General features: G+C 38.8%; 1 protein-coding gene across 1 annotated transcript in view; it reads right to left on the reverse strand.

Annotated features, from left to right (window-relative positions):
• MICU2 (mitochondrial calcium uptake 2) overlaps positions 1-20,823 on the reverse strand; it is a 129,444-nt gene that overhangs the window by 23,425 nt on the left and 85,196 nt on the right. Inside the window, exons 7-8 of the mRNA XM_062194556.1 lie at positions 6,526-6,591; positions 1,452-1,549 (exon numbers count right to left, since the gene is read on the reverse strand). Coding sequence (XP_062050540.1) covers positions 1,452-1,549; positions 6,526-6,591 — 164 coding nt within the window. The remainder of the gene's footprint in view (positions 1-1,451; positions 1,550-6,525; positions 6,592-20,823) is intronic.

Consider the following 20,823-nt stretch of genomic DNA (forward strand, 5'->3'; position numbering starts at 1 on the left):
GAGCCAGGAGCCAGGAGCTTCCTCTAGGTCTCCCACGTGGGTGCAGAGGCCCAAGCACTTGGGCCATCTTCCCACTGCTTTCCTAGGTGCATTAACAGGGAGCTGGACTGGCAGTGGAGCAGCTGGGTCTCAAACAGGCACCCATAGGGATGCCGGTGCCACAGGCAGAAGCTTTACCTGCTATGCCCCAGCATTGGCCCCCACTATGAAACACTTAAATGGTTTTCTACATGTACTACACAGTCCCCAGAAGGGACTATCCCTAGTATTTGAGACATGGCCTGACACATAATAGTACATAGTATGCACTCAAATTTTTTTTTTTATTAAACTGCACTGAGCTAAATGAGAGGCAGGTCTCTTGCCTCCCAAACCAATCTTTTCCCCCATTTTCTACTGCTTTCTGATACACATGTTGTTCAAAGACTCTGCTTAGTTATGCAGCACAGAGAGGCTCATTGTCTCATTATTCACATTGGCAAACAGGGTAAACAGAACATTGTATTTTAATGCTTATAATATTCAAATAATGCATTATATTCCCATCTTACAGATAGATAATGATCTCAGGCTGAATCAAAAGTTGCTAAAAATTAATGTTTAAAGCTTTATTGGAACATGGACATGCACAATTTTTCTCATATATGTATATGGCTGCTTTTACACATAATAGTAGACACATATGACAGAGTCGTGACTGAGAACATTTTACTGTTTGGCCCTTTGCAGAAAAAGTCTGCCAACTCTTGTGCTAGAAAATGAGAAAGCTTGTGGAGCACAGCTAAGTTGCCCCAGTTGAGGTCATCTGAGAAGAGCCCGCTGCCAGTCAGCTAGCCCTCACCTGACTGCAATGCAAGAATGAATTTAGTCAAGGGCCGGTGCTGTGGCACAGCAGGTTAAAGCCCTGGCCTGAAGCGCTGGCATCCCATATGAGTGCTGGTTCTAGTCCCAGCTGCTCCTCTTCCGATCCAGTTCTCTGCTGTGGCCTGGGAAAGCACTAGAAAATGGCCCAAGTCCCTTCTTTCCTTCTTTCCTCCTCCCTCCCTTCTTTCCTTTCTTTCTCTCTCTCTCTCTCTCTCTCTTTCTCTTTCTTTCAAGATTTATCAATTTATTTGAAAGAGTTAAACAGAGAGAAGGAGAGGCAGAGAGAGAGGTCTACCATTCATTGGTTCACTTCCAGTTGGTTGCAATGGCCACAGTTGTGCTGATCCAAAGCCAGGAGCCAGGAGCTTCTTCTGGGTCTCCCATGTGGGTACAGGGACCCAAAGCCTTATACCTTCTTCTACTGCTTTCCCAGGCCATAGCAGAGAGTTGGATCGGAAGTGGAGTAGCTGGGTGTTGAACGGGCACCCATATGCTATGCTGGCCTGCTACAGCACAGCGCCGGCCCCTACTTACTTCATTTCTTACTCATCAAATTTCTATAAAAGAATGTAAATATTTACATTTACCTTCGAAATTCTTTATAGTGAAGTTTTCTGTCTCCTTTTTTTCCAAAGAAACGCATCTCAAGGGTTGTATTAATTTCAGGTTCTTTCACTAGTGATTCCTATAAAAAATTACACATTAGTATCAAACACTTATAAATAACAAAAAATTGGAAGCTGTAAACTGGAACCCAATGTCCCGAAGTTATTCTTGAAGCAAGGAAAAATTTTAAAAAAAGGAAAAAAGCTGGAAAAGAGTGATGTAGTCATTCCTTCTGTTACTCTGCAAAATACTATCCTATAAATATCATTGCTTAATCAGGAAAAAATCAATAAGGGCTAAAATACTCTAGGTAGACATCAGCAGAAAACAAAATTTTAGACCTAAGCAAAGCTGAGAATGGTGAAATAAATTTTGTTTCAAAATGTGATCTCTAGGCTTTTTATAATGAAGCAGCACTGGAATGTCTTTGAGCTTTTGAGGAAATGTTAGAAATACTCCTACTTACAAAACATTTGCTTAATTATAAAATTAACGGGTAAGAATTTCATTAAAGGGTAGTGAAGCAGATTCACAGATTTTTTTTCTTTATTAAATAAACAATGAAATGAAAAACAAAATTGCTAAACAATAGCAGCAGCAACCAAACAAAAAAAAAAAAAGGTACAAATTCAAGTCAAATGTTTTGAAAACAGTTGTCAGAGAACAAAACACTAGGTTCAGATGTGGAGAGGTTCCTCCGAGCTCCTAATCCAAACCTGCAATCCACTTTCTTAGAAACAGAAGGGGAGGTGAGATTGCTGCATTATGAGGAGTTTATTGATGCCTTAAGTTTCGCAATAAGAAGCTTAATGGAGTAAGACATCCCTGAGACAAGTCCTGGGAACCCTCAGCAGAAGGTCCTACACACTTTGGTAGCCTTGAGCAGAGGAAGGAAGGGTTTCCAGGGTGGACAGGTTTGCAGGGCATGATTTTCAACTCAGGGAATAATTGGAAGCTTGTGGAACGGGATCTAATTTAGAGGAGTGAAGTGGTTGTGCTCTAGATTTAATGGGATCACAGAGAGGCAAAGGACCTAGATGTTTCCGTAAGAGCTGCATTTAGCCCTGGGTGTGCTCTTTTCTTTTGTCTCTCTATCTCTTCAGTCTACAGAATACTGTGTGAAAATGCATCTGCAGCTCTGGAGGAAAAATGATAAATTAGTTCCAGATAAGGCAGGAAGGGTATCAAGGAAAATCTCATTCAGGCTCTACCAGGGCATAGAGACGGTCTGGATCAAAGCATGAGGAAAACATGGCCTGACAACTAGGTAGGACACTGCAGCAAGAAACAGAACAAGAACAAATTACACAAAAACAGTCTAGAAAGATGCCTATCTTAAGGAACAAATGCATATTTCCCAAAAGTCCTTTTCTGTTTGAAACTTTTTAAGATAACTGTAGATTTACATGCAAATTTAAGTAATAATACAAAAGGTATCTTGTACCCTTACTCAGTTTCCTTCAAGGGTAACATCCTACCAAACTACAGTACAGTATCACAACCTGAGGTTGTCAACACAGAGAACATCCAGATTCCTCATGTTGCTCCCACCCCCTGCCCCCACCAACCTCTGGCAACTGTTAGTCAATTCTTCATTTCTATAATTCTGTCATTTCAAAAATGTTATATAAATGGAATCATATGGTGTGTAACCTATAGCACTGGCATTTTTTGCTCAGCACCATTCTCTGTAGATTCATCTGGGTTGCTGTGTATCAGCAGTTTCTTTGCAGTGCAGAGCAGTTTTCATGATATGGATTACCAGAGTTTAGCCACTTACCTGTTGAAGGACACCTGGGTTGTTTCCAGTTTTTGGTTACTACAAATATATTTGCTTAGAATATTCATGCACATAAGTTTTCATTTCTCTGGGACAGAAGCCTAGGTGTGCAATTACTATGAAGGGTCTTTAATTATACATGGGAAGTATTTTCTGCACCAAAATAAACTTATCTTTTAATTCTATTTTAAAGTGCTTTTCTATTCTCAGAAATGGTGCTTATCATTTTACATCCCTACTAGCAATGGATCAACGACCAGTTTCTCTGCATCCTTGGAAGCATTTGGTGTTATCAACGTTGAAAATGTTACCATTCGGACAGGTATGCTGTTGTAGCTCACTATGGCTTTCACCTGCCTTGCTGTAATGGCTAATGGTGTTGAGCATCTTCTCATATGCTTGCTGGCTGTATAACAGACGTTTGTAAAAATGTCTACTCAATCCCACTGCCCAGTTTTTACCTGGGTTGCTTGTCTTTTTGTTGTTGAGTTCTAATTTGCAAGTATCTTCTTCCATGCAGTAGCTTGTCTTTGCACTCTCTTGATAATGTCTTTAACCCATTTTTCTCCTGTTACCTATGTTTTAGATTTATCTAAGAAACCACCTTAAAACTACTGTCGTGGAAGCTTTTCTGTGTTTCCTCCCCTACAGTTTCTACAGTTGATAATAGATTGTGTTGCATTCATAAGTTAATAGGAATTGACTTCTTTACAAAGCTACTATTCCTTAGAATAAAACCTGTCTTTACATTTATTTCCATATTCCATTTTCTCAGTAAAATGTTTATAGCTTTATTCACATAGATTCTTCAAAATACTAATTTTGTTTTTCATATGTCTAAAACTATATATGTTGGTTTACTACCACATTTGTTTTTAGAACTTACTAATCATGTTCATTAAAAGTCAATGCAAATTGGCCAATGAAAATATAGTAACTTCCTCCCAGCAAATGAGGTTGACGAATCCTCTCTCCAAAAAGCAGTGAGCTGGACAAAAGGGTCAAAGAACAACCATTTCAGTGCTCTAAAATCTGATCAAAGGCAAAGAAGAAACTGAGAAGCATGTTGTCATGATAACTCCTGCACCCTGTGGCTCTTAGTGTGTGGTCCTCTTGCTGGTGCTGCCTCGATCCCTTTCTGTCTGTGGTTGTACCACAGCCTAGAACTCCCCCACTGCTGAAGGAAGGAGTCTAGTGAGTCTGAAGCCTTAAACTGGTGATCTTGGAGGTTCTGTTATCTGAGGCTGAGAATCTTTGTGGTGCAAGTTGTGAGCTGGCAGATACCCAGATATTAAAGATTTTTTCATAAACTAAGTTTCTGATTGAATATTTATTTATTTATTTTTATCCCCCCCAAAAAAACCCTTTTATTTAAGGAATACAAGCTTCATACATTTCATAATTACAACTCTAGGAACATGGTGATTCTTCCCACTGTACCTGCTCTCCCACCCACTCTCCTAACCCTCTTCCTTGAATATTTATTGATAAGCATAACTGATGGGAATGGAGACTGGTTCATATTCTACAGAAGACATTTTTCAATATTTATCAAAGACCTTAGAAACAGTCATAATTTTTGACTCAGAAGTTTAATTTCTGGGAAGTTATCCTTCATATATATTCATGTATATATAAAATAATGTAACTAAAGAATTAGCAGGATTATAATGTTAAATGTCTTCAAAAACGGGAATGGTTATATCAACTTCTACATCCATACAACAAACTAGAATGGAGCCATTAAAAAAAGAATGAGAGGCAATACTCAGATAAAAAAAAAGAGACAAGTATGTAACAATATTCAGTATGGTGCTGCTTATATAAAAATGGAAAAAACAATATATAGATCTATGAAGGAAAAGTCATCTATTCATATGAAGGAAAAGTCAATGGAAAATGCACATTATTATTATTATTATTTTTTTAAGATTTATTTTATGGCTCAAGGGCTGGAGCTGGGCTAGGCAAAAGCTAGGAGCCTGAAACTCCATCCAGGTCTCTCGCTTTGGTGGCAAGGTCCTAAGCACTTTGGTCATCCTCTGCTACCTTCCCAGGTGCATTAGCAGGGAGTTGGGTTGGAAGCGGAACAATTGGGATTCCAATGGGTGCTCTGATATGGAATGTCTGTATGGCAGGCATCAGCTGAATTCGCTGTGTCACAACACCTCCCATGCATGTTATTTTTTAGTAAGTTTTCCAAGTACCCTTGTAATATACCCCATTCTACTCTAGTTACAGTACTCTCCTTGCTGTTGCTAAACATGCTGGGGACACCTACCATGGTCCTTTTGGCCTGAAATATTCACTTTTCAGATAACTGATTTTTCAGATAACTTTTCAGATAACTGATTTTTTCAGATAATTGATTCCCTTCAAGTCTTTCCTGACCACTCTAACACTGCAACCTGCATCAACACTCCCAACCCTACCCACTCGTCAAAACATTACCCTAACCTGCTCCAATTTTTAGTCTCCTTCTCAAAGGCATAATGTTTTGACATGAGGTACAAAAAGTTCATGGAAAATGGAATAAAGAGACAATCTTATTCTGGTGCAAAAATACTTGAAATCTATGCATAGTTTGTTCATGATATGCATTTCCATGAATTTTTGAAGATTCATCATATATGCAAACAACATCTCAGGAACTTTACACTACTTGTTGCCCAGAGGAACTGGGAGGAGGAAAATTCTGCTCTATCTACATACTTTTTTTTTTAGAAAACTTTTATTTAATAAATATAAATTCCATAGGTACAGCTTTTGGAATATAGCAGTTCTTCCCCCCCATACCTGCCCTCCCACCCCAACTCCCATCCCACCTCCTACTCCCTCTCCATCCCATTCTTCATTAAGATTCATTTTTAAGTATCTTTATATACAGAAGACTAACCCTATACTAAGTTAAGATTTTAACAGTTTGTGCCCACACAGACACACAAAGTATAAAGTACTGTTTGAAGACAAGTTTTACTGTTAATTCTCATGGTACAACACATTAAGGACAGAGGTTCTACATGTGCAGCAAGTGCACAGTAACTCCTGTTGTTGATTTTACAACTGACACTCTTATTTATGATGTCTATCTACATACTCTTGTGATCATTTTGAAGTTAGGACCATATGAATATAATACATCTATTTAAAATACTAAAAAGAAAAAATAAGTGGCAAATCTTACCAACTATCTGGAAATATTTAATGGAAAAAACAGGATAGAGCAGTTCTTATAAATATATCTGTTTGGAAAGATTTAGTTTATTTGTACATACCTGATATTCTGCTTCATTAATTTTCATAGTCTTCAAGTCATCTTGTTTACTTATGATCTTCTGCAGCTAAAAAGATTACAAACATGAATTTACATGTGTGTCTACTGGGTTTTTCAAAGCAACCTGAAAAACAGATGCTAGGTTGTTATTATAAGGTATATACTGGCTACTTTTTAAAAATTATTATTATTATTATTATTTTGACAGGCAGAGTTAGACAGTGAGAGAGAGAGAGACAGAGAGAAAGGTCTTCCTTCCGTTGGTTCACCCCCCAAAGGGCTGCTACGGCCGGCGAGCTGCGGCTGGCGTGCCGTGCAGATCGGAAGCCTGGAACCAGGTGCTTCCTCCTGGTCTCCCATGGGGTGCAGGGCCAAAGCACTTGGGCCATCCTCCACTGCTCTCCTGGGCCACAGCAGAGAGCTGGACTGGAAGAGGAGCAACCGGGACAGAATCTGGCACCCCGACTGGGACTAGAACCCAGGGTGCCAACGCCGCAGGTAGAGGATTAGCCTAGTAAGCTGTGGCGCCGGCAGAAAGCTAGCTTTTTAATAGATATACATTATAAAAGTAGCATTTAATAAGTTCATGAGTTCAAAACATATTTTTTTTTTTTGACAGGAAGAGTGGACAGCGAGAGAGAGACAGACAGAAAGGTCCTCCTCCTTGCCGTTGGTTCACCCTCCAATGGCCGCCGCGGTAGCGCGCTGCGGCCGGCGCACCACATTTTATTCATAATTTTTATATCATTGATATTTTACATCTATGTTTTCAAGTACATGTTCTAAAAAAACCTGCTTTATATTATATGCATGTCCTTATTTTTCCTTTCATGTATTTATAAAGCATTAAAATAATTTAAAGACTTACATTTCTACTCATTATAAAACTGTCAATAGTATTTTGAATTGGGTACGTTAAAAAAATCTACCTACCTTTCAGTCATTTGTACCAATCCTCATATGGGAAGCAAATTGAAAACAAAAGGAATTAAAAAATAATCAAATGTAGACAAAATCCTAAACTATGAATTTAAGTCAACTAGGAAATAAATCTTCATCCATTTTTTCTTTGTTAATTGTTTGAAAATTGCTGTAATAGAAGCATAAATTAATTATCTCCTTTTTTAAAAAAGACATTTATTTGAAAGGCAGAGTTACAGAGAGGGTAGGAGTTGGGAGTGGAGAGAATCTTCCATCTTGCGTTTCACTCCCCAAATGGCCACAATGGCAGGAGCTGGGCCACACCAAAGTCAGGAGCCAGGAGCTTCTTCCAGGTCTCCTATGTGAGTGCAGGGGCCCATGTGGGGAAGGAGGGTGTATGTGAGTGAGATAGATATTCATCTTCCAACTGTTGGTTCTCTCCCCAGATGGTTCCAACAGCAAGGGCTGAGCCAGGCTGACGCTAGGAGTCAGAAACTCTATCCAAAGTCTCCTTCATGGGTTGCAGGACCCCAAGTACTTGGTCCATCATTGGAAGCCTTCCCAGGTACATTAGCAGGAAGCTGGATTATAACTATAGTATGCAGGGCATAAACTGGCATCCTCCAATATTTGAATACCAGCACTCCAAGTGGTAGCTTAGGTCTCTACCAAAACACAATACTACTCTCACTCCCCCAACCCCCTACTGATTTTTTTAATGGTGTCTTTGAACTGAAGCTTTAAGTTTTGGTAAAGACTAATTTATCATTTTTCATGGTTATTGCTTTCAGTGTCCTATGAAATTCTGCTTATCCTACAGCCTGAAGGTATTCTATGTTTTTGCCCACAAGCTTAATGAGTGGTTTTAACTTCTACGCTCAGATGTATAAACCACCTCAAATACATTTTTATAGATGGTATGATGTTGTCCTAGTGTCAGTTTTGAAGATTCTTCCTTCCTCACTTACTCATTTCATGCTTTTATTGAAAATTAAGTGACTGTCTTAAGTTTAAACTCTTTATTACCTTCAACTGATTGAATTGTCTGTACTTCAGTCAGTATCACAACTTTATCTTTCCCATAGATTTGTAGCACATTTTTGAAGTCTGGTAATGTGAATTAGCCAGCCTTGTTTTTGTTTCTCAAGACTGATTTTTACATACATACTTTAAAATCAACTTGTCAAATTCTATTTTAAAAAATGCCTCCTGAGATTTTGCTTAGGAAAACTGAATCTTTAGACCAATTTGACATTTGAACCCTACTGAATCTTCTAATCCTTTAACATGTTACATCTATTTTTAATTATGTTCTTTGATGTGGAACTGATTTTAACTTCATTTTCCAGCTATATGCGACTAGTACATAGAAATGTAATTGATTTCTTTCTTTTTTTGGACAGGCAGAGTTAGAGAGAGAGAGAGAGAGAGAGAGAGAAAGGTCTTCCTTCCGTTGGTTCACCCCCTAAATGGTCGCTACGGCTGGCGCTGTGCTGAACTGAAGCCAGGAGCCCAAGCACCTGGGCCATCCTCCACTGCCTTTCCAGACCACAGCAGAGAGCTAGGCTGGAAGAGGAGCAACCCGGACAGAACCGGCGCCCCAACCGGGACTAGAACCCGGAGTGCTGGCGCCACAGGCGGAGGATTAGCCCAGTGAGCTGCGGCGCCGGCCTGTAATTGATTTCTACATACTGATCTCTTATCATGAGATCTGTAAGAAATCTAATTCCTGAATCATCATTGCTGCCTTACAGTGTCTGCATTAGCAGGAAGCTGGAGTCAGGAGTTGGAGATGGGTATCAAATGCATGTACTCTAATACTGGATGTGGGTGTCTTAACCAGCGCCTTAACCACTCAGCCAGATACCTGCCTCCAGTTTTTTTCTCTAAAGCATCTGTCCATTTCATCTAAGCTGTCAAATTTATAGGCACATATAAACTGGTTGTTTATAGTATTCAATTTTAATCCTTTTGTATTCTGCAGAATCTGTGGCAATTATTATCTTCATTACAAATGTTGGTATTTTTGCCTCCTCTTTTTTTTGCTAGATCAAGTATTGAAGATTACTCAAAATTCATCACATAGATACCAATTTAAGAAATAGAAAAGAGGCTGGCGCCATGGCTCACTTGGCTAATCTTCCATCTGCGGCACTGGCACCCAGGGTTCTAGTCCCAGTTGGGGCACTGGATTCTGTCCCAGTTGCTCCTTTTCCAGTCCAGCTCTCTGCTGTGGCCTGGGAAGGCAGTAGAGGATGGCCCAGGTGCTTGGGCCCTGTACCCTTATGGGAGACCAGGAGGAAGTACCTGGCTTCTGGCTTTGGATTGGTGCAGTGCGCCAGCCATAGCAGCCATTTAGGGGGTGAACCAACAGAACGGAAGACTTGTCTCTCTCTCACTGTCTAACTCTGCCTGTCAAAAAAAAAAAAAAAAAAAAAGAAGTAGAAAAGACATTGCTCATAAAATACTAATTATAAATTTATATAGAAAATTCATACATGGTTTATTTTATAAGACATTTAATATAGTTGTTATAATCTTCACATAGTCTTATTGTTAAATAGTTGCAAACAAAACCAAAAGAACAAATAGAATTAGTTCACTGAAATAAGAATTTTTAAGGAAGCTAATTTCAACATGTGGAAAATAGAGCAACAAAGTCTGTCCTCAGGTCTAACCAAGTGGGCTTTGTGCCAGTAAGAACTTTCATGTCAGGTCTTACCTAAAATATTTCAGTTTGGACTCAAGCAAAGAGTTCCAGGAGGTTCAAGTATACTTTGAAGAGTATAGTGCTGTATAGTTCTGTAAGTAACATCTCCATTGGAAAGAGTGTAAGCATAAACATTTCATCTAGAGACCTATGCCTCTCTTGTCTCCTTAGATACTTTCTAAAATTGCTGTGACACTGTACAATGTACCAAGTGCCTATGATGTGGGGGCAGCGTTGTTCTGGCAGCTGGAAATATAGTTAAGGATAGATCATGTCCTTGCTCTCACTGAATTTAGTTCTAATGGTTTAGAGATAATAAACAATTCAATAAATTTCCAATAATGTCAAGTGTTATGACAACAATAAAATAAATCAAGACAACAGGATTCAGAGCCTACTGGGAAGGTATCACTGTTGGACTCATTCCAGGTAGTTCTCTTTGAGATGATATTTGAGCTGTGATGTGAGTGATCAAAAGCTACCAAAGGAATGGAGACTGGAAATTCCAGGTAGAAGAAAGATCAAGGTTTCTGGAGGAACAGGGATATTTTGTTAGACAAACAGCAAGAAGGGTAAGTGGCTACATGAGCTCAAAAGACACAGGAGGGTCCATTCAGTGAACACAAATTCTGGCTAAAAAACAACTGCCAAATTGACCACTTCAATTTATATTGATCAACATTTTCAATTTTAGGCTGAAAATAAAGTCACTTTCACTTATTTTTGCTTTCAGGATCATGATAGTTTAAACTCTGGAACAAGAGTACTATTACAAAGTCAAGAAGAATAAATTATACCAAAGGCTTTTACATTTACTTAATAACTCTAGCAGGCATATTTGGTATGATAAAATTGTAACTCTACTATATTAAGAACACAGTCGTTCCTAACAGTCTGAAAGTAATATGAAATAAAAAGACCACCTAAGGAGCAATTTATATCAGTAAATAGACTTGCCATTAATCTATTGTTTAGCGATGTTGCATTAGAACTCTGGCACTTATCCCATATAAACAGATGTGCCATCTATCAAGGTAAAGATTAAATGGATTAACTATTACTGGCTTTGATCACTGTTGGTATTGTTTATTAGGATCTGACAGAGAATAGCTCATGCAGATAGTTGCCATTTTACAAGATCTTGGGATAAAGAAGTAAGCAATACACTTACACAGTTTCAGATCTGGATGTTAGTAAAATATGAATGTACCAGAAAACATAAAGTAACAAACTGAGGCAATTTGTACTTTAGGACATTTTCCACAAGACTTTATATTAACATATTACTTTTGCATCTGCTGTTTAACTCACTTTGCTAGTTTTATGTTTTGAGTATAGTAATTTTTGTTACTTTTCTGGTACTTATAGTGGAGTGAACAATAAATGAAATTTAGTGGGGAAACATTCAGATAAGCTAAAACACTCTCTAAACATGGTTTTGTGATACGAAAATAACTTCAGTTATTTCAAGAAAATTTCAAATAATAAGATGCTACACACTTAAGTTTACTAATGTAAGGATCATGTAAATCAAATAATTACTCAAATAATTCATGTAAAGGTATTTTTTTTTAAGAAAAATTTATTTATGTTATCTGAAGGTAGAGTGACAGGTAGATAGAGATCTTTCACTTGTTTGTTCACTCCCCAAATACCTGCAACAGCTGGGCTGGGCCAGGTTGAAGCCAGGAGCCAGGTACTATATTTAGGTCTCTCACGTGGGTGGTAGGGACTCAAGTATTTGAGCCAGAATCTACTGCTTTCTTAGGTGCACAGCAGGGAGCCAGACTGGAAGCAAAGTAGCTGAGACTTAAATCAGCACTGAGATAGGGATATAGATGTCCTAAGAGGTGGCTTAGCTCACTGCACCAAAACATCTGCCCTACAATATCATTTTTCACCACTGACTTAATGCAACATGCTTCATTTAAAAAAAAAAAAGATTTATTTTTATTTATTTGAAAGGCAGAGTTACAGAGAGGGAGAGACAGAGACAGACAGATTGTGCTTCCATTTGCTGCTTCACTGCCCAAATGGCTGTAAGGAGCCTGGAGATTCTTCCAGGTCTCCCACACAGGTGCAGGGGTCCAAGCACTCAGGTTATCCTCCACTGCTTTCACAGGCCTGTTAGCAAGCAGCTGGATCAGAAGTGGAGCAGCTGGGTCTCAAATCAGCATCCACACGGGATACTGGAATTGCGGGTGGTGGCTTAACTTGCTACGCCACAACACCAGCCCTAGTGTTTCATTTAAAAACATTTATTTGAAAGGCAGAGTTACAGAGGAGAGTAGAGCGTGGGGAGGGAGGAGGGACAGACAGAATTGAGATATTCCGTCTGGTGCTTAAGTTCCCAAATGGACTCAATAGCCAGGGCTGGGCCAGACCAAAACCAGGAGCCTGGAACTTCATCCAGGTGTCCCACTTGGTAGGAGGGGCCCAAGCACTTGAGCCATCTTACACTTCTTTCCCAAGTGCATTCATTAACAAGGTTGGGAATGGAGCAGCCAGAACTTGAACCTGCACTATGATATGTTATGCCAGTGTTGCAGGGAGCAGATTAGCCCTCTGTGCCACAATGCCAGTGTTTCATTTCTATAATCAGCACAAATAAACTTTTATAGTCTTATAAGATTGATCTTTATGACTTGAAACTTCGAAAAAACCAAACAAATCTGTGATAAATCCTAACATAACTCTTTTTCATGTTTTCAGACTTCATGGGTTGATGATTATTTTTCTGAACACTTAAGGAAAATCATATAGCTTTCAGACACTTTTCCATTAATTTAGCATACTAACATGAAAAATGTATTTGAAAAACTTTTAAAGTACATATATGCAACAACTGCAGGAAGTAGAGGCTCTATGCACGGTAGGAGGTCGTGCAATCTACTGCCTTTTTCCCACTTTTACTCTCAGTGTCTCTTTTATCTGCAGGCTTTGTGATTTGGCCTCATATCACCATCAGACATTACTACAGCACATCAAAAATCATGGTCCAGGAAATTACAACAGTGACATTGCTTACCACGCTCACTTTCTAATATTGGCAACTACCTTCACTATCATAGGGATGCAGGAGAGTACTTCAAAAAGCTTTTTGAAAAATAAATTTAAAACGTAAGTTTATTTTGGTGCAAAAGTCTTCTGAAATCCAGCCTTCTTAATATGTATAGTTCCATGAACTTTCTGAAGACTCCTTCTATATACTATTTCAAAAACATCTTTTTACACCAAAATGAACATCTTTTAATTCCATTTTCCACACACCTTCTGAAGAACTCTCATGTATACTGGGTACAGTACTTGAAGATATGGCTCCCTCTACCTTGAAACTCCCAGGAATAAAAGCAGGAAGTACATGAAAGTACATCCAGGTTTGAGAGAATTAGAGTGAGTGCAAACTCTTAACAGCTTAATTAATCTAGTAGAATTTCACCTTTATGTATCATTACTCTTCCAGGGAGCGCCTCTGAATAGCAGTCTTAAATGTTTTTGTTGCTCCTGAGGTACACTGGTAGCTGAAGGCTACCTGAAACTTATTAAGGCACTGGTATTTCAGGTCCTCCTTATACAAACATATTTTCAAGTATCTCAAAAATATTTTTTAGCTACTGCCATCAATTTTACATTCCTATTCACTCCTTTTCACTTTTGCTCCATGGTGTCAGTCCTAACCCACTCTGTTGAAATGGCTTCTTAATGGTGCCTACTGACCTACAAAATTTAAGGCTCTCTACTTAGTCTCTATCTGATTTGACTGCTTTTTACAAAGTCTGATATTAAACACTCTCTCCTGGTTGCTCTTTTCTTCCCAAGATCCCATTATCTTGTACTCTTGGGTTTTTCTGATTCTGACACTCTGTTCCTTTTCAATTTCATCTTTGACTTCTCAACCTCAGCTGGATCTGTTAAATCGCACACTGTTCTCCAAGGCTCTGGCTTTCAGCTTTTTACTCTACATTCTCTTGCTTGAATTATCACCTCTATTCTTTAGTCCTAGCTGTCATCTTAATCTCTAGAAAGCTGCTTGCCAGGACATGGATGGCCTGTGTACCAAGCTCTACATTCCCAAGCTCAGAGTTAAGATCTTTCTCAACCCAGTCCCTCTTTCAACTCTCCTCCCAGTGTGACAGGATAACAACAAGGAAAAACAGGGCTCTAGAATTAGATGGATTTGGAATCAAATCATGGCTAGAATACTGACTGTGTATCAATTTTGTCATTTATAAATTGGGGCTATTACTACATATTTTGTAGGTTGTTTTTAAGATTCAATTATATAACACATATTAGATATAACCAATCCTCAATAAGGAATAGTCTTCTCTCAGACCATTCTAAGAGAAATAATTAGATTATTTCTAATCAAGTAGCTGAAAAAAAATTGCCCCTCATTCTCTAATCCAACTGGAAACCATGTTCTCAAGTTATTCCATGCTACCTCTTCGATGTACTTCCTACTTTTCATTCGGAGTTGTAAAGTGAACTCTGAAATAGCCTCAGAGCTTCCCTGCCCTCAATCTCTCTTTTTAAAATTCATCTTTCATACTGCAGCCAGAGACAGAATTTGGAACACTGAAGTGCAATTATCTCCATGACGACTGTCTCCTGGCAGTAGGGTACAGTTCACATTAGAGATTCCACTTTCTGGAGATGAACAGATGTTCACACTTCAGCTGTGCTTCACAACAGCAGCAACACGAGGGCTCCACATTTTATAACGATTGTTTCCCAAGGGACCATAAATAAATGTTATTTAATCAGTGTTCATGACAAACACAGCAATATTTTTTTCTGCTTTCTTTAGTCTGAATTCACAGTGAACTTACGACTGACTAGTATTTCCTTTCTTTGATTTTTGAGTATTTTTTTTAACTTGAGGTAATAAGCAAGAGCTATGTATCTAGAATTACTTGGTTCTCTCCATTTTGTCTTTTCACACATACCTTTAACTCCTTGGTAGAATTTAGACTGCTTTTATGAATCAATGATGATAAACTTTACCTTTACTGCTTCTTTGGAAATACCTAGATTTGCTAACATTTGTTCACAATGACTTTATAATCAGACAATGTTTTCCAAACTCTTGCCTCTTACAAATAACATAATTTTAAAAAGATTTATTTATTTATTTATTTGAAAGAGTTAAAGAGAGAGAGATATTCCACCCACTGGTTCACTCCCCAGATGGCCACAACAGCCAGCACTGGGCCAGGCTGAAGCCAGGAGGCAGAAACATCTGAGTCTCCCCAATGGGTGGCAGGGGCCCAAACACTCGGGCCATTCTCCGCAGCTTTCTGAGGCGCATTAGCAGGGAGCTGGATCGGAACTAGTACCAATATGTGATGCTGGCACTGCAGACAGTGGCTTAACCTGCTGTGCTACAGTGCCAGCTCCTGTAAATTTTAACCTCTGTTAGGTTTCAAACAGGTTGGTGTTCTGCAATCTGTGGCCTTATTTCATGACTTTATAGACTCTGATCATGAATATTCCTAGTCTTTTTTCATACTTAGGACTGTGAGGTGCTCCCATCCCCTCAACCTTTCACAGGCTCTGGGGCTCAAGTTGAGGTGGAATACCCAGAGGCAGCTGGTTCTGGGAACGTCTCTACTCTCTCCACGAACAGGGCAGGCTTATGGTATGAAGAATGGATCTTCTGCACCCCATGACTGTAGGAGCATTGTGTGCTGAGAATGTGGGTACTCTGTGACTGCACAAGAGGCACAGGGTGTAGCTGGGTCTCTGGGAAATCACTGTGAATAGTTCCCTAAGCTCAGGGCTCTCTCACTGCCTGGGGTGGGTCACTGCAGTAGGATCTGTACTCAAACTGAGGACTGCACACATCCTTTGTGCAGTTCAAGTGGAGGCATGGATAAGTATTGCACCCATTGAGGGCTAAACCTAGACACTGATCACCTTAGAAGAGAGGAGGTGAGGGTATGATTATGACAACAGAGGTGATCATAGACCCCCCCCCCCCTTTTTGTTAATAAAAGTACATCTACCACACTCTAGTTGGGTGTCACCCTGGATTCTCACCCCACCCATAAGCATTGGCCAGAGCTCCCTTGCCACACTCAGCATACCTCTGGGTTTTCACTGAAAGAGCAGACATTTCACTAAGCCATAAAGGCATAGTTCAAAGACAAAAACAATCAGAGGAAAAAAACCAGCATGTACCTCCACAAATACCTAAATATAAATGTAGAAATTCAAACAAAATACAATAAGGAAGATAACATGGCCCTCACCCCCACCCCCCCACAAAGGAATACAATAACACATCAATATTAGAATGTAAAGATGAAGAGACTGAAGAAATGCCTGAAACAGAATTCAAAAGATTAATCATAGGATTATTCAGAAGCAATGAGAAGCAAATTTATGAATTAAGGAAATCCATATGTGACATGAATGAAAAATTCTCCCATGAAATTGAGATTTTGAAGAGAAATCAAATTAAAATATTAGAAATGAAGAATACAGTATGTAAAGAAATACAGTGGAAAGACTTAACAGCAGACTTGGTGAGGCAGAAGAAAGAATATCTGCGCTAGAAGACAAATCTTTGGAAATTTCAAACAGACCAAAAAAAGAAGAAATAAGAAAACACTAAAAATAGTCTTAGAGATTTATAGGATACAATCAAATGACCTAACATAAAGGTCTTAGGAATTCCTAAAGGTGTGGAAAGAGAGGATGGGTTGGAAGGCCTATTCAGTGAATTAATAGCAGAAAAGGAGAAAGGGATGTCTAAGTACATGAGGCACACAGAACATGACCATAAAGATGACATCATGACACATTGTAGTCAAACATTCAACAGTAAAACATAAAGATCCTAAAATGTGCATGAGAAATGCCAGATTACTTTCAGAGGATTAGATTCACTTCTGACTTCTCTTCAGAAACCCTACAGGCTAGGAGAAAATGGAGAGAAATAGTCCAAGTCTTAAGAGAAAGAAAGTGTCATTCTAGAATACAGTACCCTGCAGAGCACTCTTTTATTTATTTTTGAAGATTTATTTATTTACTTGAGAAGCGGAGTTACAGACAGAGAGAAGGAGAGACAGAGCAAAAGCTCATCCATCTGTTGATTTACTCCCCAAATGGGCACAACACCCAGGGCTGGGCTGATCCAAAGCCAGGAGCCAGGAGCTTCTTCCAGGTCTCCCATGTGGGTGGCTGGGGCCCAAGCAGTTGGGCCGTCTTCTTCTGCTTTCCCAGGCCATAGCATAGAGCTGGATTGGAAGAGGACCAGTCGGGATTTAAACTGGTGTCCATATGGGATGCCAGTGCCACAGGTGGCAGCTTAACCTGATACTCCATAGCACTGGCCCCCAAAACTCTCATTTATGAATGAACGTGAAATAAAGACCTTGCATAACAAACAGAAATTGAAAGAATTTGTTACCACTCATCCAGCCTTACAAATGATGCTGAAGGATATGCCACACACAGAGAAGCACAGAAAGATAGTCATCACAGTGAAAGAACAGGAAGGCAGAAAAATCTCCCAGCAAAAGTTTAAAGTATGAAGGAATTAATATCATCAAAATGTCTACATTACCAATGCGATCCCAATCAAAATATAAATGACATTCTTTTCAGATCTAGAAAAAATGATAGTAAAATTCATATGGAAATACAAGAGACCCTGAGTAGCTAAAGCACTCTTATACAACAAAAACAAAGCCAGAGGCATCACAATACCAGATTTCATGACATACTACAGGGCAGTTATAATCAAAACAGCCTGGTACTGACAAAAAAAAAAAAAAAAGACATATAGCCCAATGGAACAGAATAGAAACTCCAGAAATCAATGCATGTTTCCTACCAACTTATCTTTGACAAGTAGCTAAAATCCATCCCTGGAACCAGTGCAATCTCTTCAACAAACAGTGCTGGGAAAACTGGAACTTCATATGCTTAAGTATAAAAGACCCCAACCTTACACCTTACACAAATATCCACTCCAAATGGATCTACAACCCCATACCATCAAATCACTAGAGGATGTTGGGAAACTCTGCAAGACATTGGCATAGGCAAAGATCCCAGAAGCATAGGCAGAGTCAAAATTGATAAATGGGATTACCTCAAGTTAAGAAGATTCTGCACTGCAAAAGAAATAGTCAACAAAGCAAAGAGGCAGCTGACAGAATGGGAGAAAATATCTGCACACTATGTAACTTATAAAGCATTATATCCAGAATCTATAAAGAACTCAAGAAACTCAACAACAACAAAATAAACAATCTAGTTAAGAAATGGGCAAAGCACTTGAACAGGTATTTTTCAAAAAATGAAGTTCAAATGTCCAACAGACTCATGAAAAAATGCTCAGGATCTCTAGCCATCAAGGAAATGCAAATCAGAATCACAATGAGGTCTCACCTCACCCCACTTAGAATGGCTCTCATATAGAAATCAATTATTGGTGAGAATGTAAACTGGTGCAGCCACTGTAGAAGAAAGTACGGAGATACCTCAGAAATCTGAAAATAGATCTACCATATGACCAGCCATCCCACTCCTAGGAATTTACACAAACAAAAGGAAATTAACGTATGAAAGAGTTATTTGTACTACCACGTTTATTGCAACTCAATTCATAATAGTTAAGATATGGAATCAACCTAGATGTTCATCAACTGATAATTAGATAAAGAAATTATGGTATATCTACACTATGAAGTACTACTCAGCAATTAAAAAAATGAAATCCTGTCTTTTGCAACAATATGGATACAACTGGAAACCACTCTTCTTAGGTGAAATTATCCAGTCCCCAAAAGACAGATATCATATGCTTTCCCTTATCTGTGGTAACTAATAGAGTACCTAAAATATAATGTATTGGAATGAAATTGACATGAGATTCTATGATTGTTTATAGCTCTTGTCTGTACTGTTGAGGAACAGTGCTTTTTTTCTGCATACTATATGTTGAACTCTTTACTTAGTGTAGGGTTAATCTTATGAGTATTAAGTACACTGAAAATAGATTTTTGTAAAAATTAAGAGTGGGGGCCGACGCCGCAGCTCACTAGGCTAATCCTCCACCTGCAGCACCGGCATTCCGGGTTCTAGTCCCGGTTGGGGCACCAGTTCTGTCCCGGTTGCTCCACTTCCAGTCCAGTCTCTGCTGTGGCCTGGGATGGCAGTGGAGGATGCCCCAAGTGCTGGACCTGCACCCGCATGGGAGACTAGGAGGAAGCACCTGGCTCCTGGCTTCGGATTGGCGCAGTGCGCCGGCCGTAGCAGCCATTTGAGGTAGAACCAACAGAAGGAAGACTTTTCTCTCTGTCTCTCTCTCTCTCACTGTCTAACTCTGCCTGTCAAAAAAAAAAAAAAATTAAGAGTAGGAATAGGAGGGAGGAGGAAGAGGGGTGGGAGTGTGGGAAGTATCACTATGTTCCTAAATCTGGATATATGAAAAAAATGAAATTTGTATACCTTAAATAAAATTAAAAAAGTAAAAATAAAAAAATCAGTGCCAATAGAAAAAAGACAGGTCTTCATATATACCTGTCTTTGATTATTTCAGTTGCTTTTTTTGAATATTTTTCATGTGCTTTATGAAGTACACCAAATTAACACCATATACAAAATGCAAAGGTATATATGGTTTGGTGTCAAGCATAAATTTTCTGTATTTTTTCAGATGCCTTTCTAGAATTTGGCAACATACTTGGCTGATACTTCATATATAACATGCGTGTTTTATTAATGAAAGGAAAAACACCATTGAATTAACTTCAAGATTCCACTTAAGTTACTTCAAGATTCTACTTAAGTAATTGCACCTAGGTATTAAAGGTTGTCAATACTTATGCTTGTAAATAATATTCTAGAATCTAATTTCCTAAAATTGTATACTGAGCTACTTTTATTCAAATGTAATGTATTAAAAACAGTCTTAACTGGTCTCTACATAATCATTTACCGGATTAATCAATGCTCTGTATTCTTTCTGCAGAATTTAATAATTTAATCATGAAAAGCAGCATATGTGTATCTGAAGCTACTGGGAATCTCACGCAGGCTTGCACATTCCAGCTCCTAGAAGATGAGTTCAGTTAGGTCTTTTGTGTTTGCAAACCAATTATAATTATTATACTTGTTATAATTACTTCATTCCTATTAAATATTAGTTTCATGTAATGGAGTTTTTTGGAATCATCAGAAAGTTGGAGGCAGAAGTTGGGACACTGGGACATAAGTTGTTTTTTTGTTGCCTGGATGAATATGTAGCTTTAAAGACAACTGAGTCTGGTTCAAAAACCAGCAGAATCCGAATTGGAAGCATTAAGTAGAGAGACCATGTGACTTTCTTCTGCATGGTGATATAACCTCCAAATATAAAAGCAAAAAGTTCAGTGGGTTAGGTCTGTTAGGACCTTGCCCCAACAGAAACCCAGTGTTAAGGAAACCATGCTGAGGTCTCTGCACCTGTTCCTGTTCAAGGTATACTCTGCCTCACTGAGTTTACATTCCCTAGTCAGACACAAGAAGAACTTTCAGTGTGTGTGTATGTTCTCTTCCTATCTCTGGTCCCATCTGTAACAGTGCAACAACTGATATCACTGAAAAATGATCTGAAAAGAGCTGTTTCTATAAAAAATGAGGTAAATGTTTTAGAGTGTTGTGATAAAAGCA

The sequence above is a fragment of the Lepus europaeus genome, chromosome 6 (genome assembly GCF_033115175.1).
Source record: "Lepus europaeus isolate LE1 chromosome 6, mLepTim1.pri, whole genome shotgun sequence".
Classification (NCBI taxonomy): Eukaryota; Metazoa; Chordata; class Mammalia; order Lagomorpha; family Leporidae; genus Lepus; species Lepus europaeus.